This window comes from Dermacentor andersoni, chromosome 8 (assembly GCF_023375885.2).
Source record: "Dermacentor andersoni chromosome 8, qqDerAnde1_hic_scaffold, whole genome shotgun sequence".
NCBI lineage: Eukaryota > Metazoa > Arthropoda > Arachnida > Ixodida > Ixodidae > Dermacentor > Dermacentor andersoni.
Genome location: NC_092821.1, coordinates 67029421 through 67056047, shown reverse-complemented (window position 1 = coordinate 67056047; position 26627 = coordinate 67029421). Strand labels below are relative to the sequence as shown.

Here is a 26627-nt window from a genome sequence, read left to right as displayed (position 1 = left end):
CACAACCCACCATCAAGTTCCAAAGAGGACGCTCATAGTATACATCTATCCATCCATTCTCGTTCACTATGGCCGCCCTGTTCAGCTTTTCTTCGGCTGCTTAAGGTCTTTTTTCGACCGCCTTCAATGCTTCGTGCTCCATAGTTAGCTAATTTTTTAGCTCTTTGACCTGTTTTGCAAGCTCATGCTGGAAATCCTCGATTTTCTTGAGCCTAGCATCGACATCACAATGTCTGGCGATTGACTTGACTTCCTCCCTGTTCTCACCTGGCGCCTCCTCTACCTTGAGGAAGCCCCCACACACTGCACGCTTTGCCTTCTCTCTCGTCATGTGTTGCACTTGGCTTTTTCTAATGCAAACACCGATGCTTTCAGAGCATGTGCCTTTAAACAAAAGCCGATACGAACAGCATCTAAATTTTTTTAATACCGCAGAGTAATTATCGCCAATGTTTTAGAAGCAATAAATGGAACCTCGTACTGCCTGACCTGTACGCATGGTTCTGTCACCTTTCTTCTGTTCACAACACGCTGTTACGTGCGAGGAAATCGACGAGTCGGTCGATTATGACAATACTCCTTCTATTTGATGTTCTTCAGTTAGCTGTGGATGAGGAAGTCATTGGCATTGTTCAGGTTTTCTTGGTGACTCCTTTAAGCACACTGTCCTTACGAAGTTCTTCAGCTGCCAGCAGTCGAATCGGTGCAAGTTGTATGTGCCCACTTTGTCACTTTCTGAGTCTGCAGCAGGCTAACACGCTCGCTGCAGCAGCGACTACGGTTGCTACTTGTATCCCACCAGGCTGGAAGGGAAACCCAGGAATCACCTGACAATGTCCAAGCAGCCGCAGAGTTGACAGAGGGGTTTGTTTCTTTTTCTTTTTGGATGAGTTCATCAATAGCAGTTCGTCCATGTCGTCCTTGTTCTTGACTTAGGCGCCAGGAAGGCGTTTGCTGATACACCAGCATGACGATCTGCTGTACATCATGACTGTGTCGCAGCAATTTCGATCGAACTTAAGTCGTCTAATGTTGAGTCATTGGGTGCCTTTGGCGGTAGCAGACTCTGCGGTGTAGTTCACGGAAAATATCTCTGCTCGTCGATGAACGTGAGCCTTATGGCTCACGCGAGTCTGTTCGAAACTGGGGTGGCTGCTAGCAGCGGTCTTTTTCAGTGGTAACGTAGTCATTCGTGCAACGGTGTTTGAAGCAGCCTGTGACCTTTTTGTGTTTGTGAATGGTCAGGAGGCCTTGACTCTGTCGTCGATATGTTGCACCCATGCTTGTGGTTCCGAACACTGCTTCGCAAGTGATGTTCGCTCTCCTCGCTGCAGTGGTGGGAGGATCAAGGGTGGTAGCATGATGGCCACTGGACAGGCTCCGAATATGCCACACCCTTCGCACAATGTAGGGCAAGTGGGCAGGTGTGTATGAATCATGGGCTAACTTGGGTTGTAGCATTCGGCCGGTCACTGACATCTGTTCCCCGGACGTTGCATGGTGTGGGAATTGAGGTGCCTTCCTGTGCCTTGTCCCCCAACTCCTGCGCTGTGTTTAGCTTGATCTTGACCCAAGGTGCGACTACGGAGCCACCCTGCTTGAGTGTCCACACTAACTCACTCACTGGCCTGTCATTTTCTTGAGCACCTTTCTCTGGCGAATTCGCCATAGACCAGACAGAGTCTTGTGTCACTATGCGTGACGTTACAGCAGTGCAATGTACGTAGGCGCACTTGTGAGAAATATGTCAACTCTCCAGCTGGGAGCACAAAGCTCGCAAGAAGAAGAGCGAACGGCATTTGGTTTGAAATTTCAGCTCTTTCCATGGAACATAGCGATGTAATACTTAGCAGACATGATCGCTAGCACGCATTGTATACACGGTGCTTGTCGGCGCAAAATGGCCACATCTGGTGAGGGGCCCCTTAACATTTTGGACCCAGCCATCACTAAGTTGAAAATCCTCAATGTTCATATGAAGTGCTACGGCTTCAGCCTTTTGATTTAAAACATCACCGGACACCAGAACTTACATGGCGATCATGGCTTTCAGTCACAGTAGAATAGCTTCAAGTTTTGGGTGGGCACTGTGGCTGACATTCTTCTGTCGAGATCGGGAAGATTTCTCAGCGGCTTCCAAAATCTTTACCTTGTTTATGTAGACTGATATTGTCTCCTTCGAGAGTTCTAATTCTTTTGCGACGTGTGATTGCAACAAGCCCCTTTGCACTTTCCTGATAATGGTGGCCTTCTTTTCCATCGTCACTATGCTATGATTTCCTCACTTCAAAGCCTTTGTCGGAAGGCGGCGGATGATGAAGCCAGTGTCGGCACCATTGTTAACAACTGGCGATGAAACCACGGAAGACAATCGGTTGTTGAAGCCTAGCATCACAGTATGCAGCTGAAGAAAACCACAATGCACAAGTGTGGCGATACAATGAGTACCAACGGCCATATGCGACTGACGAGTGCCGACGGCAATGAGAGCACAAAGGCACGTGGGAGAGTGCATTAAGCGGTGCCTATTGAGGCTGTACCTGAAATGGTAGCTCTGAATTGGCATGCGAGAAGTGTGCAACGCTGCTTTGAGGCTGCAGAAAAACAAAATGACAGCGATGTTGTTTGCATTTTCGGTAGTTTCAAACTTGCGATTGTGAGAAAAATTCAGAAAAATTAAATGAGAGCAGTTCGAAACATTCAAAATTTTCGTTATTATTATACATAACTATATGGAGCAAATTGGCAATAATATTGCAAAGTTAATGTATTCCCGCCGGCCCAGAAAATAGGGTGTCCAAAAAAAATAAGTTGGCGACTGTATCATTATTATGCTGTGAAAAAAAAACATATTCGAATTCGACTTACTGGTATTAAACATGTTGTAAACCATTCTGCTAATCTTACGCTGCAACTGCACGCACCTGAATTACCAAGGACAGGTTGGGTTTTGGTCAGTTGTCGCAAAATAACTAGCACGATCTTCCTGTGTCTGTCATGTAGTATACTGTGAAACAAAATAAATTTTTCTTGTTTGCAGTTGTCAAAGTGGAGAAAGGATCATAGTTTTTGTCATTATTGTGGCAAACATGCCAAATTGGCAAACTTTGTCCAAACACGAGTTGTGCAAAAATAACATGTCAGGGCTTGAAAATGCATTTGTAAACAATGTGATAAAATGGGTCGATGCGCAAAGCAAGATTGTGGCAGTGTACCGTATGGTTCACATGAATAAAAAATAGAGAGCAACTGTCGATTTTCACTGGAAGTTTTGTTGTGCAACGGCTACCCTGTTGACAGTGAAATTGAAGACACTGTGATGGAATTCTCTAGTGAGCACCGTGGACGAGTTCTCCTGATGACAGCAGATTCAATTCATTGCAAAGGCATTTGAATTGCTCATTAGTGCCTCATTTATCAAAGGGAAAACGCTTCACTTTTCGCATCAGCAAAGGTGGATAGCATATTGTAACAAGAGTGCTGAGGAAGAATAAGTGTCTGCTGGGACAAACTGTTGGTACAAAAGAGGTCCCGTCGGCCACTGCAGTCTGTAAACATAGAAAAAAAAAACCCCGAAGCTGCTATCGACGGGAGAGGACCAGAACCAGCATTCACCTCAAGACGCGTATAGGTCGTCTGAAGAGATTGCTGGCGTGCACCTCAGGAGCCCAGTGCATGCTGCTCATTGGCTGAGGGCAGTGTTGCGTATGCGTAGTCCCGCTTAGTCATCGCCGATGATGTGCTCTGGAATGTCGTCACCAAAACCTGTCCCAGGACAAGAATCCTTACAGTTCCCGTGCCATATTCAGGTCGCTCAATGAATGAGCATATTGATAAAACAAGTTATGTTTTATAGTTGACTGCATTATGTTTGAATTTCGTTCACATCACTTCCAGAGGTCAACTTACATTCTCCATTGATCTATATTCATGTTCTTACACTCATACACCGATCTATACATAACTAAAAGACTCACTGGGTGTAACATTATCGTGGACCAATGTAAGGGCCACAACACCAGGACAAGAGGGCTCTGGATTAAGCTCTGCCATCTAAGGTACTTCAATGTGCTCAATAGGGCAGTATTTTTGCCTTTTGTCTCAATCACTATGCAGGCAACAATAAAATACCTGCTAATTTATCCTCAGCGACAGAACATCACACAGTTGAGCAAGTCGTGCCAAGCTAGGCAGACTTGGTCATTTACCACGCTCGTATAAGCAGGCAAATGTAAAAAAAGTGCCGGTCATTGCCCACCTGAGGTGGAGCTTAACTGCTCCACAGCCTCCATAGTCTGCACGCTCCTAGACTCACTCACTGGTTTGAACGAGCACCCAACAGACTTGTCAGCGAGAGACAAGCTGCACTGCATGCCAACCTCGAACTGACCACCGATCTTTGAAGGGGCATGGCATGCCATTTTGGCAGTGATGCTTTCAGCTAGGCTCATCGCATTTGAGAGGCCTGCAGAAAATAAGTGAGGCAATTGCAGTCATGTTACAGCATCAAGAACAAGAGGTAAATACAATAGAATAAATACAGGAGCACTTCACAATGCAAAGCCGAGGAACACAAAATAACCCTTCCGGTTCAGTATTCCTAAAGGGCTACAAAGGACAATCCACATTGGATACCCGAAAGCAGGGCAACCTCCTTTTGTGAAAGGCTTATGACAGCGGAACATATTTGAGACAATTTTCCATCTCATGCATTTTAAAGCTATTGGTGTAGTCCAACTAATTAGAAGTTATTGCACCATCCTAAGCTCATTGCAATCAGCCTATTTAATGTCAACTGTAGGGTCTCCTGCCACACCATGTTTTGTGCCAGATGATACTGACACATGACCTCGTTTATTTTTTACGGGTGAGCGCTTTTACCGTCTACAAAGTGTTATCGCTCAGCGCAGGACGCGTCTACATGTATCGGAAGTTTTCAAAATGTTATCGATGCTTCTATCTGCTGTCTGTTGTCGCTGAACCTTGCGTAAGCTGAGTGCATGTATGCACAACACAAATGGTGTAGAACTTTGTGGGAAGGCACGCGGGTCCCAGCGGCTACTCAGGAACATTCGACAACTGATCGATAAAAGCCGACGTGCTTCACCCGCTGTTCAGATATTCACCGATCGCGGATTGTGTTTGCCACTTTCACTGTTCTCCGAGTATAACATGTTTTTTAAGGGCACAAGTTGACCCAATAAAATGCTAGTTTCCTCATTTGTAGTATTGCTGCTTTCCTCACCGTCACTACTACGTGACAATACCATCCCGTGCTTGCAAATTTTCTATGTCCTCACACTACCTGTCTGCTGCCCAGGATTGCATGTCAGTTCGATTGATAACAATTCAGTAACCCTGATAGGCCATCGGTTACCTGCCCTACACATTACATTCCTGGTCCAAAGTTCATTTTCAATGCAACAGCATTTTTTAAGAACTTTACCCATTTAGCGGTAGGTCTGTACATATGTATGTATGACGGCACATAACCTCTTTCCTGTTAACTTGGGTTTGTGTGTAGAATATGATCAAATGGGTAGAGCATTTGGTCGCTGTGCTGTCCCTGGGAACTGGGTTCAAAACTAACTGCCGGCCCAACTTCGGTCGCTCAGCATGTAAGAATGGGCATGTGTTGCTATTCAACAAACTTCTTTGATGCTAAGTAGGGTCACTGGGTATGTGGTACTCGGTATGTGCCATTGTTCAATGAGCAGCCTGTCCCAGTGATCTCCAATTACCCCCGTCTTCTTATCTAATTCTAACCTGACTGTGTCTAGGTTGGCTGGCCTGCTCCCTCCCAACTAATTTGGTCTTTCTCTTTTCAAATTGGGAACAATCCTAGACCTCTCTAACCTATGATCACTACTATTTACCCGACCTCACACTTCTACAACTTGCACTATGCTAGGGTCGGCACAAAGTATAAAATCTATTTCATTTCTTGTGTCCCCATTACGACTTTTCCAGGCCCACTTCCTGTTATTCCGCTTCCAGAAGAAGGTATTCATAACTCAGAGGCAATTTATTTCCATGAAGTCTGCCACATCTCTCATCTTCTAATTCTAGAGTTCATGACATAGTTGCCAGTCACCTGTTCCCCCACCCAATTTTCCCCCACTTTCGCATTAAAGGGCCCCTCGAGGTCCGGCCATTTTGACCTGACAAGGACAGTGCATACAATGCGGACTCATAATCAAGGATGCTAAAATTACATCACTACACACCGCGGAAACAGCTAAAATTTCGAACTTAACACCTTTCACTCTTTTCCTCACGGGCCTGCGCTCCAAGATGAGGGGATGACTTATACCAACAAAAGCGCCTACGTACATGTGTATGCTGTGATGTTGCTCATAGTGACATGTGACCCTTCAAGAATTATTCAAGGCAACATGTGTTATTTGTGTAATCTGTTGTCTCAAGAGACGAATTAAAGTTTAGAGAAATAATATAACATGCAGACCGAATGTCTGCTGTTTGTTTTACTTTGCGCCACAGCAAGAGAGATGTACAGTCGAACTCTTTTTATAACTATACCGGTTTCAACAATATATTGGTTATAATAACGAAAAGCAGCTGCACCATAAACTTTTGTAAGTTTTCTATGGGGAAATAACCTGCTTACTTCAATGTCCTCATGGCGCATTATCATTTATAACGATGAAGTATGGCTGCTGGGCGTCCATACCAAAAGGTAATGAAATGCGAAATCCTTCAAAAGAAAGAAGGAAAGATGAAATGCAAGCCGCCCAGCGCTTCTCCCCATGAGAGATGCACACCAGCGTCGTGCACATTCCTTCAGTCACATTTCCACCCTTCCGAACACGAACGAACTGTGCCCATAGATCTGCGCTGCGCCACCCTCCGAAACACGACTGGACTGTGCCAACTGCGCTGACAATGCTGCCGGCGCTGCTCCCAGATTGCTCGCTCGGCCCTCACAGTTGGTCCTTTAATCTCTGGCCCTCATTCTGCGCAATTCTGCTAACGGATTAAGTCGCTCATGCTTGTCTTTGTTCGCTGCATCGAACTCATTCCTGGCCAGATTGTTTCTCAGCCTAGTTTGACATGCCACTGAAACAGAAGATGGCTCATCAGCCCACTGATCATCCGCAATGCACGACATTGCCGGTGAAAAGAAAGCGCACTGCTATAAATTTGGAAACAAAGTGCTTCTAACCGATGAGGCGATCGTCGCAAACATGCTTGCATCAGATACCGACGGCAGCGATGACAGAGTAGGGCAGGCTGCGTCAACATTGTCCCCGCACGAGGTCCTGCATATGATTCAGTCCCTCGTGAGCCTGTTTTTGCGAGGGACCTTCCGCTTCCCTACATGGGGCACCTAAATGCCTTGGAGAAGGGTGTCGGCAAACTTCGCATAAAGCAAGCAAGGCTGACGGACATGCGGTTTTTTCAAGCAAGCCAGTGGGGAGGTACGTGGCGAGATGCTTGTGGCGATCTGGCTCCAGCATTTCTTCTGGATTTCTCAAGCTGAGATGTTGCCATAGCAGCCTTCCCGCATATTTTAAAAGGCGCCTCTTGGGGCCACCAAAAGGATGCCTCGGTGGAGCTCGTATGTCATTTGCCGCTCTTGACTCTTCTTTGCAGTTGTTATACCAGTGCTGTTCTTGAACGCCAACAGTCGCGGCTTCTTAACCTGCGATCGAAGCGCGCAGGAAGCAGAGTTAAACAGTTGATCGAGTCAACACAATCAGAAGGCAGATGGAGGAAGGTGGCGGGGAGGAGAACTGACCTTCGTGCCATTATATTTTTCTCGGAACCGCTACGCCATTCCCCTTTTTCATGGAACCCGGTTATAACAATGGATTTTTTGTGGCACTTGAATCAATATTGTTATAAGTAGGTTCGACCGTATTTCTGTTTTGTCTGCTTATTCCCACATCGTTCAGTTGCAAGTAAACACAATGAAACTATATATATAATTTTCTAGCCTGTTCCAGCATGTGGTCATGCTCCGTGATCCACTTGTGTCAGCCTCGGTATCTGTGTAGCACTGACCAATGCCTCCTCTAAACAAAATATTGCCTTGGACGTCGCTTATTTTGCCATTAGAGGTTTGCCAACACAAAATGCGAGCAGATCGCCCCGTAGTCGTGCTCCCAACTGTACTGCTGGAGCCAGAGTGATGCTGTTGGCAACACTGTGTCGGTACAGCGGTGCATCTGGCCACACGTTGTGGAGGCAGTTGCTTGAATGCTTGTAACATGCACTGGAGGCGCGACGTAGAGCACACGCCTGCTTCGTCACAAAATTTTTCTTTGAAGCTATTAGAAATATTGTAATGCGAATGATATGACACGCTTACTTTAATTTTTGCGTGTATTCGGACATAACAGAACATTTATGGTTTCCATTGATGCAACTCGTTTCTAGCATTTTTATAAGCATTCAGCCATCTTTCGACAATGTCGTGCAATGAGTTTTGAAGTTTTGAGCATTACATTAATTTGGCAGCTTTTCAAAAAGTTAAAATTTTGTCAGGATTTGTTAGTGTTAAAAAAATGAACGGTGAGAAAGGTATGCTCAAAATTCCTGCTGATTCCTTTTATTTTCGATCAGCTTTAGCATTGCTGAGCCGGTCTGAAGTAGTGGTTGCCACAACCATGGTGTCCGCAGCTCAGGGCGGGCAGGCTCCTTGAGTTCACCATTGCCGAGAAGACTGTGAGGCACACCTTAGCAAGTATATTTTTTGAATCTTACACATTTAATACCTTTCTTTCTGACTGAACATGAATGGGACACGAAGTCAACAGGCAGCTTCGACGCGTCGAACACGTTCTCAGTACTGTTACGTTATTTTGTGTTAAGGCACTGCTATGAATTAACACAAAAAACTTGAAAAAGAACCAAACAAGACATTTGATTCAAGAACGAAGAAATTTTGTTATGTAAATGGAACACACTGAAGTATGTACTGGCGCAGGGAAAGAAAAGGGCGTGTTAACAGCTAGGCGAGGCAACAGTTGTTTGAAGACAATGCATATTCAGGCTCCCACCAAAATCCCTCTCTCCCCGCCCTGCCTAGAGCTGACGACATAAATGTTGCCAAATGGGCATTTTGCGCTTCACAAGACTCCCATTCGATCGGCATAACATCAACACAAAAATATTGCGGAAAGTGCAAGTCCGAAATCTTGATCGGACTAACAGGAGTCATCAAGCTCATGGATGACATTCTCGTCTTTAGCCACAATGAAGTCAGTCATGAGAAGAATGCTGACATGATGCTCAAGCAGCTGTCTCCTCAAACATCCCTGCTCGTTACTCTTCGCCAATGACGACCACGATTCATCAAAAGTCTCCACACCACTGTCCAATGACTACATCCCGCAGGCATCCAGCTCGGCGCTGTTCATCGACTCGTCCACTTCACCTTTGCTGCAGAACATGATCAAAGCACCCTGCTTCAGCTGTTTTGAAGTATTGCACTTCATCGACATGCCAACTGTGGAGGAAAAAGGAAAGTAGGGAAAGGAGGAGGCAAAGGTAGAGAAGAGGTATTTCAGCAATCAGGAGGCTTTGTTTCCATTACTCACAAATTATGCTTCAGGGATGCACGACAAGATCGCGACAATCATTTCCTTGCAGAAATTTCTACTATAACTTGAGAACTTTTCCTGACAGAGGGTTTCCTTTCAAGCAGTTTGGCGGCCGCATTCCTGTCAGCCACTCCTTGAGCAAAACTTTTAAAAAGCGGCCTGATAAACTTCCTGGAACTTAGAAGCAGCAGCAGCTCTTTGCGGTGGTCAGTGTCGGTGTTTCCACAGCTCATCACTGGTAGGCTCATGGGCTCTTGCACAATCCTCTGTGCGTAAAGTTCAAGGGCTTCGCGACGGGCCTCCAATGAGGAAGCACACATTCCACGAATCTCCGAAGACCTATGAGCAGATTCAGCAGTTCCCGAGATTGATAAAATAGGCCACCACAGTCTCGATGAGCGATGGGCCCGTGCTTAGGAGTGCTGCTTTTTGCTCGCCGTAGGAATGCTATACGGCCTGCGCAGGGAATGTGCTCACTCGCCGCACGCACAATGTATCTGCCAATCATGGCCACGCTGGCGATCTGAGGGGTGGAGACAAATGGTCGCGGTGAAAGGCAGTTTTTTAACCCCTGCGCTGCCATGTTCAGGACCTCATCAAAGGTGCTTGTCGCACCATGCAATTCCTGTTCAATAAGAATAAGATGCTGCGATGAGAACGTGGTCAAGCTCTTAACATTGCTTCCACTTGAAGCTGACACGATTCTGGTCTTCAGCATCTTTTCCAGGACACATGCTGCACTCCATACGTCCAGCATGTCATTGTACCCGGCAATGCGGTGCAGAAAGCCAAACATTGCCTCGATCGGGTCATTGGACATTTTCTGAGTCAGGATGAACTGGAAACTTTTTTCGCTGTAAGTAGATGATGGATGCAGGCAACTTTTGACTTTGTTGGAAAAATCAGTGTGATAAATTTTCTTGCTTAAAGGGCCCCTCACCAGGTCTGGCCAATTTGAGCTGACAAGCGCAGAGCATACAGTGTGTGATAACAATCGTGTCTGCAAAGCATTTCATTGCCATGTGCCGCGGAAAGATACGAAATTTCAAACCGAACGCCATTTTTCCTTCTCGCAGCCGCCGCGCTCCAAGCCGGAGGATGATATACTTCCGTCCCTGCACCTACGTAGTCGTGTCTGCAGTGTGACGGAGCTCGTGGCGACGCGTGACTGAGAATTATTGAAGGCACCATCTGTTATTTGTGTGTTCTCTTGCTTGAATTGACGAATTGAAGTTTAGAGAAATAATAAAACACACAAACCGAATGTTTGTGTGTTTTTTGCTTTACTTCGCACCGAAGCAAGAGAAATGTACTTCCGCTTCGTCTGCTTGTTCCCACGGTCGTGCAGTCACGTGCGCAGGTACCGAAACTGTGCCATGTTCTACTGTGTTCCAGTGCGTGATCATTCCCTGCGATCCACTTGTTCTGCCTCAGTATTAGCATAGCACTGAATTATGCCACTAGTACGGTTTCCTTGCACATAGCGTGGAATATTTGTGCGCTGCATGAACGACAGAACAGCTCGCGCACGATGTTGTCACAGAAGTGCATAGCAGTGAAAAAAAAAGTGAGAAAAACGTATGCGTCACGCGATCCTCGAGGTCCATTATAGGAGAATGCAGGGAAGGAATTTTGCTTGTGCAGGCTAGACAGGGCGAGTAGAGAGACTGTCTTGCTTGGCAGTAAAGCCCGCCTGCAGAAATCATGGGTTTGTGGCACTGAAATATTTCTATCTCAGCTATTAATGAGCCGATTTGAAAATTTTCTGCGGCAGAATGCTCCCTAGAGGACACGTAATAACTTCCACCATATAACAAAAATTTGCTATGGGGCCTGGTGAGGGTCCCTTTAAGGTGCCAACCGTAAGCTGCAGCGCAAGCTGGGCACGGAGAACAATTGCGCCCCCGAACACCTATTCCAGCAGCGCATCAAACATTGCAGTTACAGCGGCATCATCTCGCACTGTTCTCTATGAATAAAGAGTCCTAAGGTGATGCTAAAGGCTTGGAGAAACTGCAAGCTAAAAAGGACGGACATGCGAGAGCAGACGTCTCAACACCAGCTGCCCTTTTCACTAGTTGGCACTGGTCCGCGTTCTTGAACTGAAGCCATGCTCCATTTTATTGTGTCCGCAACTGAACATTGCTGAGAAAAAAAAGGAAGAAAAGGAAAAAAATAACATCGGGTTCCGGTTCCTTCACACTGCGGCGCTTTGATGACTTGCGGCCATCCACTACTGCACGACAGCGCAAAGTGCTGAACTACTCGCGAGTCTACTGGCATTCTACTGCTGGCGAAACTACTGGCATTACCGCGTCCTTTCATCCCGACTGTCAGTAGCAGAATGGCCGAACGCCGCACTTGAAATTTATTAAGCACGACAAGCACCAGCGCGAAAACAAGGATGCGGAGACGAAGTTTGACGTCACTCTGGGTACTCTCATCGTGAGCGCGCGATAGCAGCGCCATGGTGCGGTCCTGCAGCTGCTCCAGCCGCCTAAGCCGTGGTTCATTTCAATCTGTTGTCGACTGTACATGCTGCTCTTCACTTTGATGCCAAGTTGGGTCATTGTGCATGTGCCAGTGTTGAATGAAACTCTTTGACACCACTACCAACACTACCCCTACCGCTACCATAACCAACAATTGTGCGCCAATCATAAGATTGCTAACCACATTAAGGTCACCAATCATCTCAAAAGAATGGATGCACCACCATTTTGCTTCATCTTAATCCAATTAAGGCCTATTTTTTTTCTCCAAGTGCGACCACTCCGGGTTAAGTTCTTATTTATTGCAGGTTTAACATCTTCAGACTGACCTATATTGCAAAAAAGTTAACACTTTTTTTTCAGAGAGACTATAAAGTGGCAATTAATATTTTTCGTAGAAAAGTATGCATTGTTTATTTTTCAATACAGATACAGATGGGTTGCATAACTGCTTATAAGAATAAAATAGTAGATACACCGAAATAGATATGTTCCAATTCGGCACTCACCTACGCCTTGTTCAGGTGTTTCACAGCCACTCAGTACGTGCTGCTCTTTATTGAACCACTTTGACGCCAAATTGGGTCCCAGGTGTAAGCACTTTTCATATTACTACTTAACATACAATCAACAATCGTGCACCAATTATCGGACTGCTAATGACATTAAAGTTGCCAATCATCTCAAAAGAATCGATGCACCACCAATTATCTTCCTCTTAAACCATCGAGAGTATTTTTCCCCCAAATGTGAACCCTCAGTGTTGAATATTTTTACTGTAGATTTAAAATCTCAGACTAACAAATTTTGCAGAAAAGTTATCTCAACTTTTTCATAGTGACAATAAAGTGACCAAACATATTTACTGCAGGTAAACATGCATTTTTTATTCATGAATACAGATGGGCTTGCATTACCACTTATCAGATTTTTTTTTTAAATATAGAGAGGCTAGAAAGCAACAAAGAGGCTAGAAACAGTGACGTGCTCCCAGGGCTCGGTTATGTTAGCAGCTTCCACCATGATGCTATCACTACCATGGGGGTTTTGCTCTAGTGCATAAAGCCCGCCTTTTTCAAAACAGCAGTTAATGGTAAAAAAGGGCCCCTAACACTTTTTCCATTGATAGGTATGGCCACTGGATACAACCTTCATCATGACAGAACTCCCAGTTTTCAGAATCATCAATATTGTTACGGACCAATAGCTATGATAGAGAAGAGGCCAGCACTGTGAAGATGACGACAACTAGAGACTACTAGTATGGGCTGTTGTCTTTTGGCAAAGTGCAGCGTATTCATTTTGTAAATAAACTTGTATGTAGCTTCTTGCCTGCGACTTCCCATGTAACATATTTGGTGGAGGTAGACATGCCCTGTCCTCGTCATGGGGCTCGCAGTGGATGGTACATCGAGCCTTCCGTCACGGCTCCCGGAGATGACAGCTCGACTCAACCGGCTCTGACACCTGCTGCTACTCCAACGAGGCACATCGCACTCTCCACTCCACGTGATCTTGGCATATTCTTGGAGAAAGATGGGGAAGACGTCGATGACTGCATCAGCCTGTACCAACGCGTCAGCACCAATAACCAGTGCGACTCAACTGTCATGCTTGCCAACATAGTATTTTACCTCGGTGGATTGCACAGCTCAAGTATGGCTTAGGACACACGCAGACGAGCTCACCAGTTGAGATACACTTAAACAAAAGCTGCAGAACTTGTTCGGCAACCCTTACGGTCACCAACTTGTTGCTGTTGTGCCTGACGATCAGTCAGAACAAAAGGATGCTTCACCTGCAGACATGCGGCAATCACAGGTGCTGATCCCACCTCATTGTTCACTGAAGGAAGCTCAATCAGCATCATGAGTCTTACGGACAGGTAGTCATGTTCCAGATCTTTGGCTTTCGAGCACCCAGAAATGACAGCTCGCTTCAAGATAACAATGTCACCCTCTCCTGACCATCACGCAGAGGTCACTGATTGATGAGAGGGTCATTGTCGAGAACTACCGGGAAAGGCATCAATGGCCGGTTCAGTTTGCCATGTGGAAGCCACCTCGTATTGTGCAATGTTGGGAGCAGGAGGTGGTGAATGGTAAGGCGTTTGTGATTGTCCTGTGAAATCCCTTGACGAGGGAAAGAGGGAAATAAACAGCATAAAAGGTGGACTGGGACGGATGCAAGAAGGAAGAAGCTCGGACATACACACTCTAGCACGTAGTGTGGTCTGAAAGTTAAGAGCCCTGTGTATAAAACTCAACCATGTACTTCTGAATATAAAAGCTTTTCTTGTTCTCGTAACTGTCGCTCGGAACCCATCTTTCTCTCGGCACCTGGCACGGCACCACAATGGAACCGACCTTACAATACAGGCAGGCAGCTTATGAGATCGATCGGCATCGACTACATTGGCGTGGTGAGTGCTACATGTTTGCTTCTCTTTTCGCCAGACTCATAGCGCAGGCAATCCGTAATAGTGTTTGGTGTTGTTAGTTATTTTATTACATACACCAAGAATATAGTGTCTCGTGGGCTGATTGCTAGTGGGGAAGAAACACAGGGTGCTTTGTGAGCATGGAGAAGTTGCAAATCCAAGAACTCCTTGAAAGTCATGAGCAGATGAGCATTTCGGTTGGCCCTGCGAAAGGCAAAAGGTAGCAATTAGAGCTTTTGCAGAATGAGGAGAGGAGTTGGGAGGAGGCTGGTGAGACAAGGAAAATTATTTTGTAAAAAAGAGAGCATGAAGAACAAGAAATTCTGCAGTCTCCTAATAGTGATAAGGATGGGCTAGCTATTGCCTGATGTTTGCTCTTCATCTCACTGTAGAGGTCGCCACAGATCAGACTCGTCTGTTAGGCTGCCACCAGAGTGTGGCGCCCCCTGTGACCTGTGTGTGTGTCTGTATATATGTTCGGGCCCAATAAAGAAGGGGCATTCCCTTTTCGTCCAAGCAAGTGGCCGTACGTTTCGGTCCGTCCCTGCGTGCTCGTGCCCCGCGCGGCACCAACCACGCGACAGTCACCAGAACTCTTGCTAGTACAAGTAAGCAGATGCTAGGAGAGTATGTTTGTGTTTTCTGGTGGGGATTGTTTTCCAAATTCACCCTCCTTAAATAGCAAATTTCAGTTTTAAGGAAGAATGAAATTTTGAAAGCTAAAAAATTCGCCATGGAGAAATTCAAAGCGCAGGACCTCCTTCTAATTTGCAAAGAGTTGGGCATTCTCGCCAGCTCCGCAACAACACAAGAAGCAGTTCTCGACGTCATGAACGCAGAAGATGTGACGGTCCAGGAAGCTGAAGAGGCTTGGGAAACCATTGTTGAAAGAAAGCAGATGGCAGAGGAGTGCAAGCATGTAGCAGGAGAGAGGCGAGAGAGGTGCGAATGTGAAGAAGAAGAGGCGTGTGAGGCGTCAGCATGAAGAGGCAGAAAGGCGCAAGCGTGCAGCAGAAAAGCGCGAGCATGAAGAGGCAAAATGATGCAAAGATGAAGCAGAAACACACCAGAGGCATGTGCAGGAGGCAGCACAATGGCATTTTTTTTTGGAATGGAAGAGCTTCAGCAGAAAAGTCAGATACTTAGATGGCAAATAGCGCGATTCCAGTTCCACACTTTCATGGTAGAGAAGGATATAGTTAATTTCCTCGCCGGTTTTGAAAGAGTGTCGTATATTCCTGTTGTGGTCCGTCTTGGGTGTTTGCGCTGTAAGTTTAAGTTCAGAATTATGCACCAACTAGGCCCAAATGAAGTTTTACTGAGAAAGAGGGTGTCAGCCGGGACTTGTGGAATAAGAGATTACCAGCACTAATCTTGTTCAGTATCGCTGTTTCATGAACTGCTTGTCTGAGGACAAAGTGCGAGACTACGATAGGGCTCTAAGAAGGATTTCTTTAGACCCTTCTGTCTAGCATTTCAAACCGACCTCGAAGGGCAAAAAGAGAGAGTAGCAGAACTCGCCAAGCATTACCGCACGCTCCGAAGTTTCCGAAGTAAGTCGTGACAATCAGAAACAAGCGACAAAGCACGATATGGCTCCCGGAAGCCAAAGGGTAACAAGTATTTCCGTAGGCATTTTAAACCGGAGACTTCAAATTCCCCCAGCACACATAAAGAGAAAGAGGGTGACGCACCTAAAGTAGCAGAAGAAACGAAGATGCCCCGCTGATGGTGTACACACGTTGGAGGCGCGGAAGAGAGTTGTGTATTACAACTGCAGAGGAAAAGACCACATAGCCAGGAGCTGTGAGAAGCGGGTGGTATTTGTCATAGCTCAGGACTCCGACAAGAACCTGCAGCCATATATGGGACAGCTTTCACTGAACAGCCAGGTGTGTATGGAGGCAGCAATATTGGCCAGCCTACCAGAGCAAGTAACCTATTGATAATCAAATAGGTCGGAGCAAACGCTGACAGAACGAGGAGAACCCTTCTCCAATATGGGGTCTTTTACGGCAAAAACATGGAAGGAAACTCGGAGACTGATAGGCGTATTCCCTATTGAGCAACAGTCAGAGGACCATGGAATGATTCCTGAGATAGTTGAGCGCAGTGATGAGTCAAACTTGCTGGTAGCCGGAAGCGAGGGGAAGGCAGTAGACAGCGGCGGGTTTTCCGCGCAAGAAACGGAGGGCCCATTAGGCCAAGTGCATACGTAGGCGGCAAGTTCGGCCAGCCTGCCAGGAAAAGTTGCCTATGGCTGTTTGCATACGTCAGAGCAGATGGTGAAGCAAAGGGATAGGCCCAAGATGAGAAAGGCAGACGGGGTAAGGAGTATGGAACCAAACATGTGAAGCGACAAGGCAACAGACACAAATGCATGACGGTCAGGATCCAGCCCGAGACTGTGAAAAAGGCGATGGACGATAAATCCCAAGCTTAGGCATTTGCGGAGATCGGCATGATGCACATCGCAAGGAGAGCTTCATGAAGATTCAGACGTAGTAACAGTCACCTAACCGCACTGCAGCCGTCTCTTTGTAAGCAGAGGGAGAAAGGCAAGCGTCCTGTAGGCTGCTACAAGGGCCAGTCACTCACGGGGCAAAGAAAGGCAAATGCCTAGCACCTAAGGGACCAGTGCGTGTGTGGGTCTGTAAATGCAATCTTCTCTAAGTACTTGGAGGCTGCTGTCCTAAAGTTGTAGCTACGAGGTGAGTCAGGCAAATTAGAGGCTTTTGCCTTCTTCCAAGATAGCGCTTTGCAAAAGCCGCGAAATACACGACTCTCTCGAGCTCGTCTGAAATATGAAATCAGACAGACAGGTTGCAAATTGTTTTGTTCTTTTGATTCGTGCTGTATTTAGCTTGGTTGCACGATCAATGCTTAAGAAGCATAAGGAATAACACAAAATATTATTAGGTTGTGAGCATTTTCGGCTCACGTTAGATCCCCAATTACAAACGGAAAGTTTATGTCACAACACATGTAGAATAGTAAAGCAAACAGGGTTAGTGTTGCAAAAAGTTTGGAACATCCGCCAACAAGGCTTGAGAGTGGTGACGCTGGCTAACACTCCCAAGGTTAGTTCTCGTAGTAACACATAAATACGCAAGAAAGCGGATGGGGAAACCATGCCGCAGTAGCTCAATTGGTTAGAGAATCGCATGCATAAAGCAAAGATGTGGGATCATTCCGCACCTGTGGCAAGTTGTTTTTTCATCCACTTTCATTGCCATTAATTTATAATTTCTTTATTTCAATTAATAGGTACAGGTAATTTACCCTATGTTTTCCTTGGTGTCTCTGTTTCTTGGCTTCTCATGATACGATTAATAAGGACCAGGCCCCTCAGTTAACCCACTTTCTTCTCATTCATACAGTTTGGAAGGTCACATCCAAGCTGCGCAAGTGGATTAGTTATGGTTTTATGGGAGTTCATAACGAGTCATAACATGCAGGAGTGTTTTTTGGAGGCACATTTTGCAGATTGCATTCATGAACTTTAATTTCTTCGAAGATATGAAATTTTGAACGTTTTAGCAGCTTTTGTCAAAAAGAGGACATTGTGCTCATAGTACCATCATCATCATCAGCTTGGTTACGCCCACTGCAGGGCAAAGGCCTCTCCCATACTCTTCCAACAACCCCGGTCATGTACTAATTGTGGCCATGTCGTCCCTGCAAACTTCTTAATCTCATCCGCCCACCTAACTTTCTGCCGCCCCCTGCTACACTTCCCTTTGCTTGGAATCAACTCCGTAACCCTTAATGACCATCGGTTATCTTCCCTCCTCATTACATGTCCTGCCCATTTCTTTTTCTTGATTTCAACTAAGATGTCATTAACTCGCGTTTGTTCCCTCACCCAATCTGCTCTTTTCTTATCCCTTAACGTTACACCCATCATTCTTCTGTCCATCGTTCGTTGCGACGTCCTCAATTTAAGTAGAACCCTTTTCATAAGCCTCCAGATTTCTGCCCCGTAGGTGAGTACTGGTAAGACACAGCTATTATACACTTTTCTCTTGAGGGATAATGGCAACCTGCTGTTCGTGATCTGAGAATGCCTGCCAAACGCACTCCAGCCCATTCTTATTCTTCTGATTATTTCAGTTTCACGATCCGGATCTGCGGTCACTACCTGCCCTAAGAAGATGTATTCCCTTACCACTTCCAGTGCCTCACTACCTATCGTAAACTGCTGTTCTCTTCCGAGACTGTTAAACGCTACTATAGTTTTCTGCGGATTAATTTTTAGACTCACCCTTCTGCTTTGCCTCTCCAGGTCTGTGAGCACGCATTGCAATTGGTCCCCTGAGTTACTAAGCAAGGCAATATCATCAGCGAATCGCAAGTTACTAAGGTATTCTCCATTAACTTTTATCCCCAATTCTTCCCAATACAGGTCTCTGAATACCTCCTGTAAACACGCTGTGAATAGCATTGGAGAGATCATCTCTCTGCCTGACGCCTTTCTTTATTGGGATTTTGTTGCTTTCTTTATGGAAGACTACAGTGACTGTGGAGCCGCTATAAATATCTTTCAGTATTTTTACATACGGCTCGTCTACACCCTGATTCTGTAATGCCTCCATGACTGCTGAGGTTTCGACAGAATCAAACGCTTTTTCGTAATCAATGAAAGCTATACACAGTAGAACCCCGCTGTTACGTTCCTCACTGCTGCATTTTCCCGGCTGTTACGTCGCTTTCATCCAGTCCGGGCATAGCTTCCATAGGATCCAATGTATAAGGAACCCCGCTGTTACGTAGTAGCTGTGAAAACGTTCGCGCATGATGCATCGCAACCCGATCCCGCCTGGGCTAAAGTAGGCAACGCGCTCCAACCGCCATTTTGGATTTTGACTAGTTTTGACCGGGCTTGGCTATTGAACTGGCTGCAAGAAGCCGCACGCCAGTTCGAGAGGCCGCCACTAGGTGGCCATTCGTGAAAAATGCTCTCACTATCATCACTGTGATTACGGTCACCGCATGGTTTGTTGGGCGGGTCGACTCACGGAGGAAGGAAACTCAGGAGAGGCCCTGACGTCACTCTTCGGGAAGCTATAGCTAAAGAGAAGCCGGAAGTTGGCGTTGCTCCGCCTATCGGGCCAGCTCTCCTCTCTTGTTTACATTTATCGCGAAACCATGCAATTGGGCTGCTCGGACGCGCGCGCTCCGCAGCAATACTAAACAAACGTTAGCACGTTATCGTGATTACGCCAAAGAGGGCAAAATTTCCCGCGGATATTAATTCGTCCGTTGCCGTTTCCTGGCGCGGTGACGAGGAGGAGCACGAGCCGCATGATGCCGGGGAGCTGCCAAATCCTAGCTTTGGAGAAGCCGTCGCGGCTCTGGACCTCCTTCGCAGATACGTCGCACCTCACAGCAACGCTGACAGCAATGCGGCCTTCCAGGCTATTGAGAAACGTGTGGTGATTTCTAGTGAGCGAAAGAAATGGCAAGCCACCATTTTAGACTCTTCTTAAGTCCTAAGCGCACTCCGTGGAAATAAATTGTATATAGTTGAAGCTGCACTTTTTTCATTCATTTTCGGAGCTTTCCTCACTGTTGCATTTTCCCGGCTGTTACGTTTTTTTTCCTCGGTCCGGTGAAAAACATATGAACGGGGTTACACTCTATAAGGGTTGATTATATTCCACACATTTCTCTATCACCTGACTGATAGTGTGAATATGGTCTATTGTTGAGTAGCCTTTACGGAATCCTGCCTGGTCCTTTGCTTGACAGAAGTCTAAGGTGTTCCTGATTCTATTTGCGATTACCTTAGTAAAGAGTTTGTAGGCAACTGACAGTAAGCTGATCAGTCTTTAATTTTTCAAGTCTTTGGCATCCCCTTTCTTATGGATTAGGATTATGTTAGCATTCTTCCAAGATTTCGGTACGCTCGAGGTCATGACGCATTGCGTATACAGGGTGGCCAGTTTCTCTAGAACAATCTGCCCACCATCCTTCAACAAATCTGCTGTTATGTGATCCTCCCCAGCTGCCTTCCCCCGTTGCATAGCTCCCAAGGCTTTCTTTACTTCTGCTTTACTGCTCATGGTATGGCAGACCTTATCTAGTTTGATTACTTCCATGAAAAATCAGTTAGGTAAACACTCGAGAAAGGAAAGCATCAGGGAAGATAAAAGGCCTCAGTATAATTTTGATTATAAATTGCTTTCGATAGTTTGCATTATTTGTTGGAAGTTTTTTATTATTGGTCAGAATTGGCGATTTATTCTAATCACGCTGCATTGTATTATGCAAAGGTATGTCACATTACTACTAACATTAGCATGTTACTACTAACATGCATTTGCTGCAAAGTGCTTGAACACATTATCGCATCCCATATATATTCTCATCTTGAATGTAATAACTTTTTTTACCCAAAACAGCATGGTTTCCGAAAAGGATTTTCTTGCGAAACCCAACTACGAGAATTCACGGCAGACTTACACTTTGATATGAACAGTAATAAACAAATTGACTGCATCTTTTTGGATTTCTCGAAAGCATTCGATCGTGTAGCTCACAGTCGCCTGATATCAAAGCTCTCAGCAATTAAACTCGACTCACTAACCCTATCATGGATTCGTAATTTTCTTACTAATCGCAAACAGTTCACTGTTGTTGCTAACTTTTCCTCTGGCCTCCCTGACGTCACCTCTGGTGCACCTCAAGGCAGTGTACTTGGGCCTCTTCTCTTTTTAATTTACGTTAACGACTTGCCTAACAATATATCATCTTCTGTACGATTATTTGCTGACTGCATTGTATACCGTTCAATTAACTGTCCCTCTGACCACACGGCACTCCAAAATGATCTTGCACATATCAGTGATTGGTGTGTTACGTGGCTCATGTCCCTAAACCTGTCGAAGTGCAAAGTAGTTTCCTTTTCTCGAAAAACTGTTAACTCTCGCTTATCTTATCATCTGGATTATAACATAGTTGACCACACCACAGAATATAAGTACTTAGGAGTGCTCCTTACACACAATCTTTCATGGACTAAACACATCACCTCCATTTCAGCTAATGCCTCCAGATCATTAGGATTTCTGCGCCGCAACTTAAGAAGTGCGCCTTTACCACTACGAAAACTAGCTTACGTAATTATTGTACGGCCACAAATTGAGTACGCCTCTTGTATATGGTCTCCTCATCAAAATTACCTCATCGAACTCCTGGAGAGCATCCAGAATAGAGCGAGCCGTTTCATGTCTAAAAATTATAGTAACCAGTCAACTGTAACCCAAATAAAAATCGATCTTTCGTTGCAACCACTAACTACTCGCCGTGATATTTCCCTTCTATTATTATTTCATAGATTTGTTCACACAGTTGGCCTAAACTTATCAAACCTGAAAAAAGCATCCTTGACATCACAACGACTGAACAATCAGTTCAGCTACACCCGAATTTATGGCAACACACGCGCTTTTAATTTTTGAGCTTTGCCCCGTGCGGTCCATTTATGGAACGCACTACCAGATACCATTGCATGCCAATCGAAACACACTGCATTTCGCAATCTGCTAACCGATCAATATGCCGTTTCAACCGTCTAAACACATCATGTCTTTTGTAATTTTCTTGCATTTTTTCTACAATGTTAAAGAATTTCAGTGCTCCCAATTTTTTCACAATACTTACTACTGTATAACATGCTAAAACGTTTACAATGTTATTATGCTATTATGTTGTTGTTTACCATTTATTGTTATTGCTCTACATATTGTATTTGCTAATGTATAAATTTTCCATGTTCTGTGCGTACTCCTTTCATTATGCTGATGTTTATTTCTTTCCCGATTCCATACTAACATGTCACCATATTTCCCCCCTTACACTATGCCTTCTCGAAGGCCTCAAAGGTACATCTAAATAAATAAATAAATAAATAAATAAATATGGCCTCCTGTTCGGGTAGAGCGTAGCTTTACAGTAGCACAAATTAAAAGTGAACTAGAAGAAAGGCGGAATAAATCAGGCCTTCTGAGCCAATTAAGGGAAGTGATAAGACTTGTAGATGGTTTTCCATTTTGTTTATTTCGCAACTTGGCATTATGTCATGATCATGTAGCTTGTGCTAAGTGTTACAGATATCAATTATTCAAAGCCAGTTCTCCCTTCGCCTTCCTGATCTGTGGCAGCTCTAATTCATGATTACTTAGCTTCATTACATAAACTCTGTGTCTATTTGCACGGAGACATTGTTGAAAGAGTCCTGGTGCTTGTCCAGATTAATGTGAACCTCGTGTTTGAGGGTTTCCCTTCAGATAGGGGGTTGTCAGATTATTTCAATTTGTACAGTTTGGCGATGAGTGGCCTGCATGTGACACTTGCGGCATTCTGCAGGGCTAACAAAGGTCGCTCCTTGGAGTTTGTCATCTTGCATCTATACAGTCAAGTCAGAGCCCACCTATTAAGATGCCTTTGGCCAGAAGATCTTAATTCTCGGCACCTGCATCCCAATGGCTTTGAGGAATGCAAGCATCAAGCCAGCCGAGCTGCATCGAACAACTCAACGTCCTGATGCGCCGTCTGGTGGCAGGGGTGTTGTGCCTGACAATCCCTCAGAAAAAAGATGCTTCACCGGCAGACATGTGGCTATCATGGGCACTGATCACGTCTCATCGTTCACTCAAGGAAGCTCAATCAGCGTTGCCTGAGTCATAGAACAGGCAGTCACGCTCTCGATCTTCAGCTTTTCGAGCACCCAGAAATGACAGCTCATTTCAAGATAACAATGTCACCCTCTCCTGAGCGTCACAAAGACACCACTGATTGATGACAGGGTCATTGTCGAAAACTCACAGGGAAAGGCGTGATCCTTCTGCACCTACCTAAGTCCATACCGATGCCAGCAGCCACGGAATCAGTGCAGTACTGGCAGAATGCCAGCACAGCAATGACCATATTACCACTTATGTCAGCAGACACCTCCCAACCTTCAAGCATAACCATTCCATCACTGAGCTCGAGTATCTGGCATTAGTTTGGGCAGTTGCAAAGCTACGCCTATAATTATATGGCCGACCCTTTTCAGTCATCACACACCAGCACGGACATTGCTGGTTGTGCTCACAGAAAGACCCTACAGGTCGACTTCCTCACTGGGGGTGACGCTGACAAGGATATTCGTATTCTGTCATTTACAAATCTGGCTGTCTCCACAAGAACACTGATTCCCTGTCTCGTTACCCGGTCAACGAGCCTGACGACACTGTCTGTAGCACCGCCAATGGCATTTTCTCTGTCTGCCTTCTCTAACGATGCCGATGAGCAGTACTGAGACCTACCACTTCGAGCACTCATTGAGCATCTGCACTCTTCACCTAACAATGCCTCTCTTGGCCGATATGTCCTGCAGGTTGGCATTCTCCAACGAAGGAACTTCTCCCATGGCGGGTCTGATTATCTTCTTGTCATGCCCAAACTTCTACAACACACTCTGCTCTTTGAGTTCTGTGGTGAATCTACTGCAGGACACCTTGGGGTATCTCTCAGGTACAACCCCATCCGCCGCCGCTTTTATTGGTCCGGTCTCACTCGCTCCATCCGATAACACGTTGCTGCCTGCGATTTCTGCCAGCACCAGAAAGAGCCTCAGGCGCTACGTGCTGATCACCGTCCCTGCAGAACAATTCTTCCATGCTGGATTAGACCTCCTCAGCCCTTTTACCGCATCATCCACTAGAAACAAATGGGTAGCCATTGAAACTGATTACGCCACCTGCTAAGGGTGGCGCCAATCACACGGGCTCTCCTGACCAGTTGGGCCACTGAGGTTGCACTTTTTCTTGCATAACATTATCTTACTCCACGGCGCCTGCAACTTATTTTTACTGATAGTGGTCATAACTTTTCGTCGAAAGTTATCACCGACATTGTGTGTTCCTGCTCCACACAACACAAGCTGTCCACCTCACATCATCCTCAAACCAACAGACCGACGGAGTGGTTGAACCGTACCCTCACAGATATGCTGTCCGTGTACGTCTTGAAAGACTGCTACGGTTGGGACGTTGCCCTTCCTTACATTACATTTGCCTATAATTCTTCTTGGCATGACGCTGCCACAATTTCTCTATTTATTGTACGGTCGCAAACCAACCTTGCCCCTGGATGCTGCATTTCTTTCTGAACCTCCTCGACAGGCGAGTATGCGCAGTGCCATCGCCTCGGCCAACCAAGCTTGCCAACTTGCCCGTGCTCAACTGATGGCATTGCTAAAGCCCCTGCATCTACGCGCCACCGCCGCTTTCTTAAGTAGCGACAACCTTTGTTGTGCGCCGCCTTTTCTCCTCACACCAAATACACTTCCAGTATTTCCGGTTCCGGCATTTCCGGTTTAAAAATTTCCGGTACCGGCGTTTCCGCTTCCTGGAGTTGCGCTGCTGAAATTTCCACTTTGACTGCTGTTAGACGATGGTGAGACGCCCGCGCATGCTTTGCAGGGCTGTAGCAGTCACCATAAGAAGAATGCAAAGGGGACAAGCTGTTGTATTCCGCTGAAGTAGTAGTTCGCGGTCGCTGTTGTCCAATTGCACGATAAACGGCAGTGGTCTCCAAGCGCCCAGGCACTACATTCCACTGTACGTTGTCGCTCGTGCCACAACCCGTCGCAGGTTGACAACGCCAAAAAACAACGTGTCACTTCCACTCGGAACAGGAAGCTGCAGCTACGTAAGTTCCGCTTGACGCCGGAAGCTAAGGGGGTGAGTGGGAGAGGAGCGTGGAGGAGGAGGGCAGGTTGGCGGTACTTAACCTGGTCGGCAGAAACGTGTATGGCATCGCAAGCCACTCAGCAGCAACTGTACAATGCCTGCCACCGTAACACACAGTGTTACCTTGGTGTGCACATGTTCCTGTGGTCACCCTCTCGTCATGCTGGACTTTCAGAGAAGCTCCTTTCCTGATTTAGACAAGGTCCTGCCGCATGCTCCACCAGGTGACACCAGTGACCTACGAAATTGCTCCCGTCAGCTCAACGTCACCCTCTTCTAGGTCATCCAGTGATGTGCATATCAGCAGGCTCAAGGCCTACTACAGTGCTTCCGAGCCAAGCCTTTAGTTGCACCGGCTTGGCACTTTTACTGACGAGGGTAGTGCTATGGTAGTACTATGATAGTACTGTGGTGGTAGTAGGGTAGTAGTTACGATGCAAAAGAGGCCAGCGGTGTCAAGACGATGATTAAAGGCTAGCTCGGGCTGTTGCCTTTTGGTGAAGTGCAGCGTATTCATTTTGTAAATATACTTGCATATAGCTTCTCGTCTGCATCTTTCCCTCTAACATCATTCAATGCGAGCTCATACTTCCTTGAGTCTTCCAAGTTTGCAGCTTCATTTCAAGCAACACAGTGTTGTGCTCTGTCAGCAGTATCATTTACAAACTGGGCTGTCTGCTGCTTTAGGCTGCTTCCACGGCAAATTTTCCACATTGTTTCTGCGCTCACAGAGAGAGAGAGAAATGGCAGAAAGGGGGGTGCCAAGGCACAGCTTCACTTTCACTTTTAGCCCTTTTTCTTTCACTCTCTCGTTCTCTCTCCGGATCAATATGAAGTGCCATTATGAGTGGTGCAGATGCAATGCAGCTGGCGCCTCTTGCGCCAAGCTGCGATGCTCTCAGTGGCTTTGCGAGATGCACTGCGCAGAAATGGTGGCACATTCGAAGTCTAATAAGGCAACCTTTCCACCCTGTCTTAACACTGTTCGTTTAAAGGGAACTTAGCAATGCAAATGTCAAGCACAGTTTGAAAACACCATCCAGAAGACATAACTGATGGTTGCGTCTAACGTGCTATGATAATTACATGTCGTTATATATGGATTCTTAAAGCTAAGCTTTCTTTGCATGTTCCTTCGAATTTTTTACTGCTGCTACTGCCTTACAAGCCACTTCGAGCAGTGGCAGAAAGTGTGCATGTACATGGCAGGAGCGACGTAGAGAGGAAAGTTGATGCAAGAGGCTCGTTTCAACTTTTACATTGTGCCGCATTTGCGCAACACCCTCTGGGTCATCACCAGATAAGCCTCCCGACAGCTGTAGTTATCCGTGAGCCCCCCCGCCCCCCAAATCATTGCAGAAACTGCAGCGGTTTTTACTCTTCTATT

General features: G+C 46.0%; 1 protein-coding gene across 22 annotated transcripts in view; it reads right to left on the bottom strand.

Moving 5' to 3' along the window:
• LOC126538778 (uncharacterized) overlaps positions 1-26627 on the bottom strand; it is a 353978-nt gene that overhangs the window by 24089 nt on the left and 303262 nt on the right. For 13 of the 22 annotated variants that reach the window (XM_072289734.1, XM_072289735.1, XM_072289736.1 and 10 more), the window contains one exon: positions 4259-4465. In XM_072289734.1, coding sequence (XP_072145835.1) covers positions 4259-4465 — 207 coding nt within the window. Of the gene's footprint in view, positions 1-4258; positions 4466-7183; positions 7661-13390; positions 14703-16192; positions 16486-25363; positions 25479-26627 lie in introns of those variants that run through there. The other 9 variants (XM_072289747.1, XM_072289746.1, XM_072289748.1 and 6 more) reach the window with 5 other exon arrangements.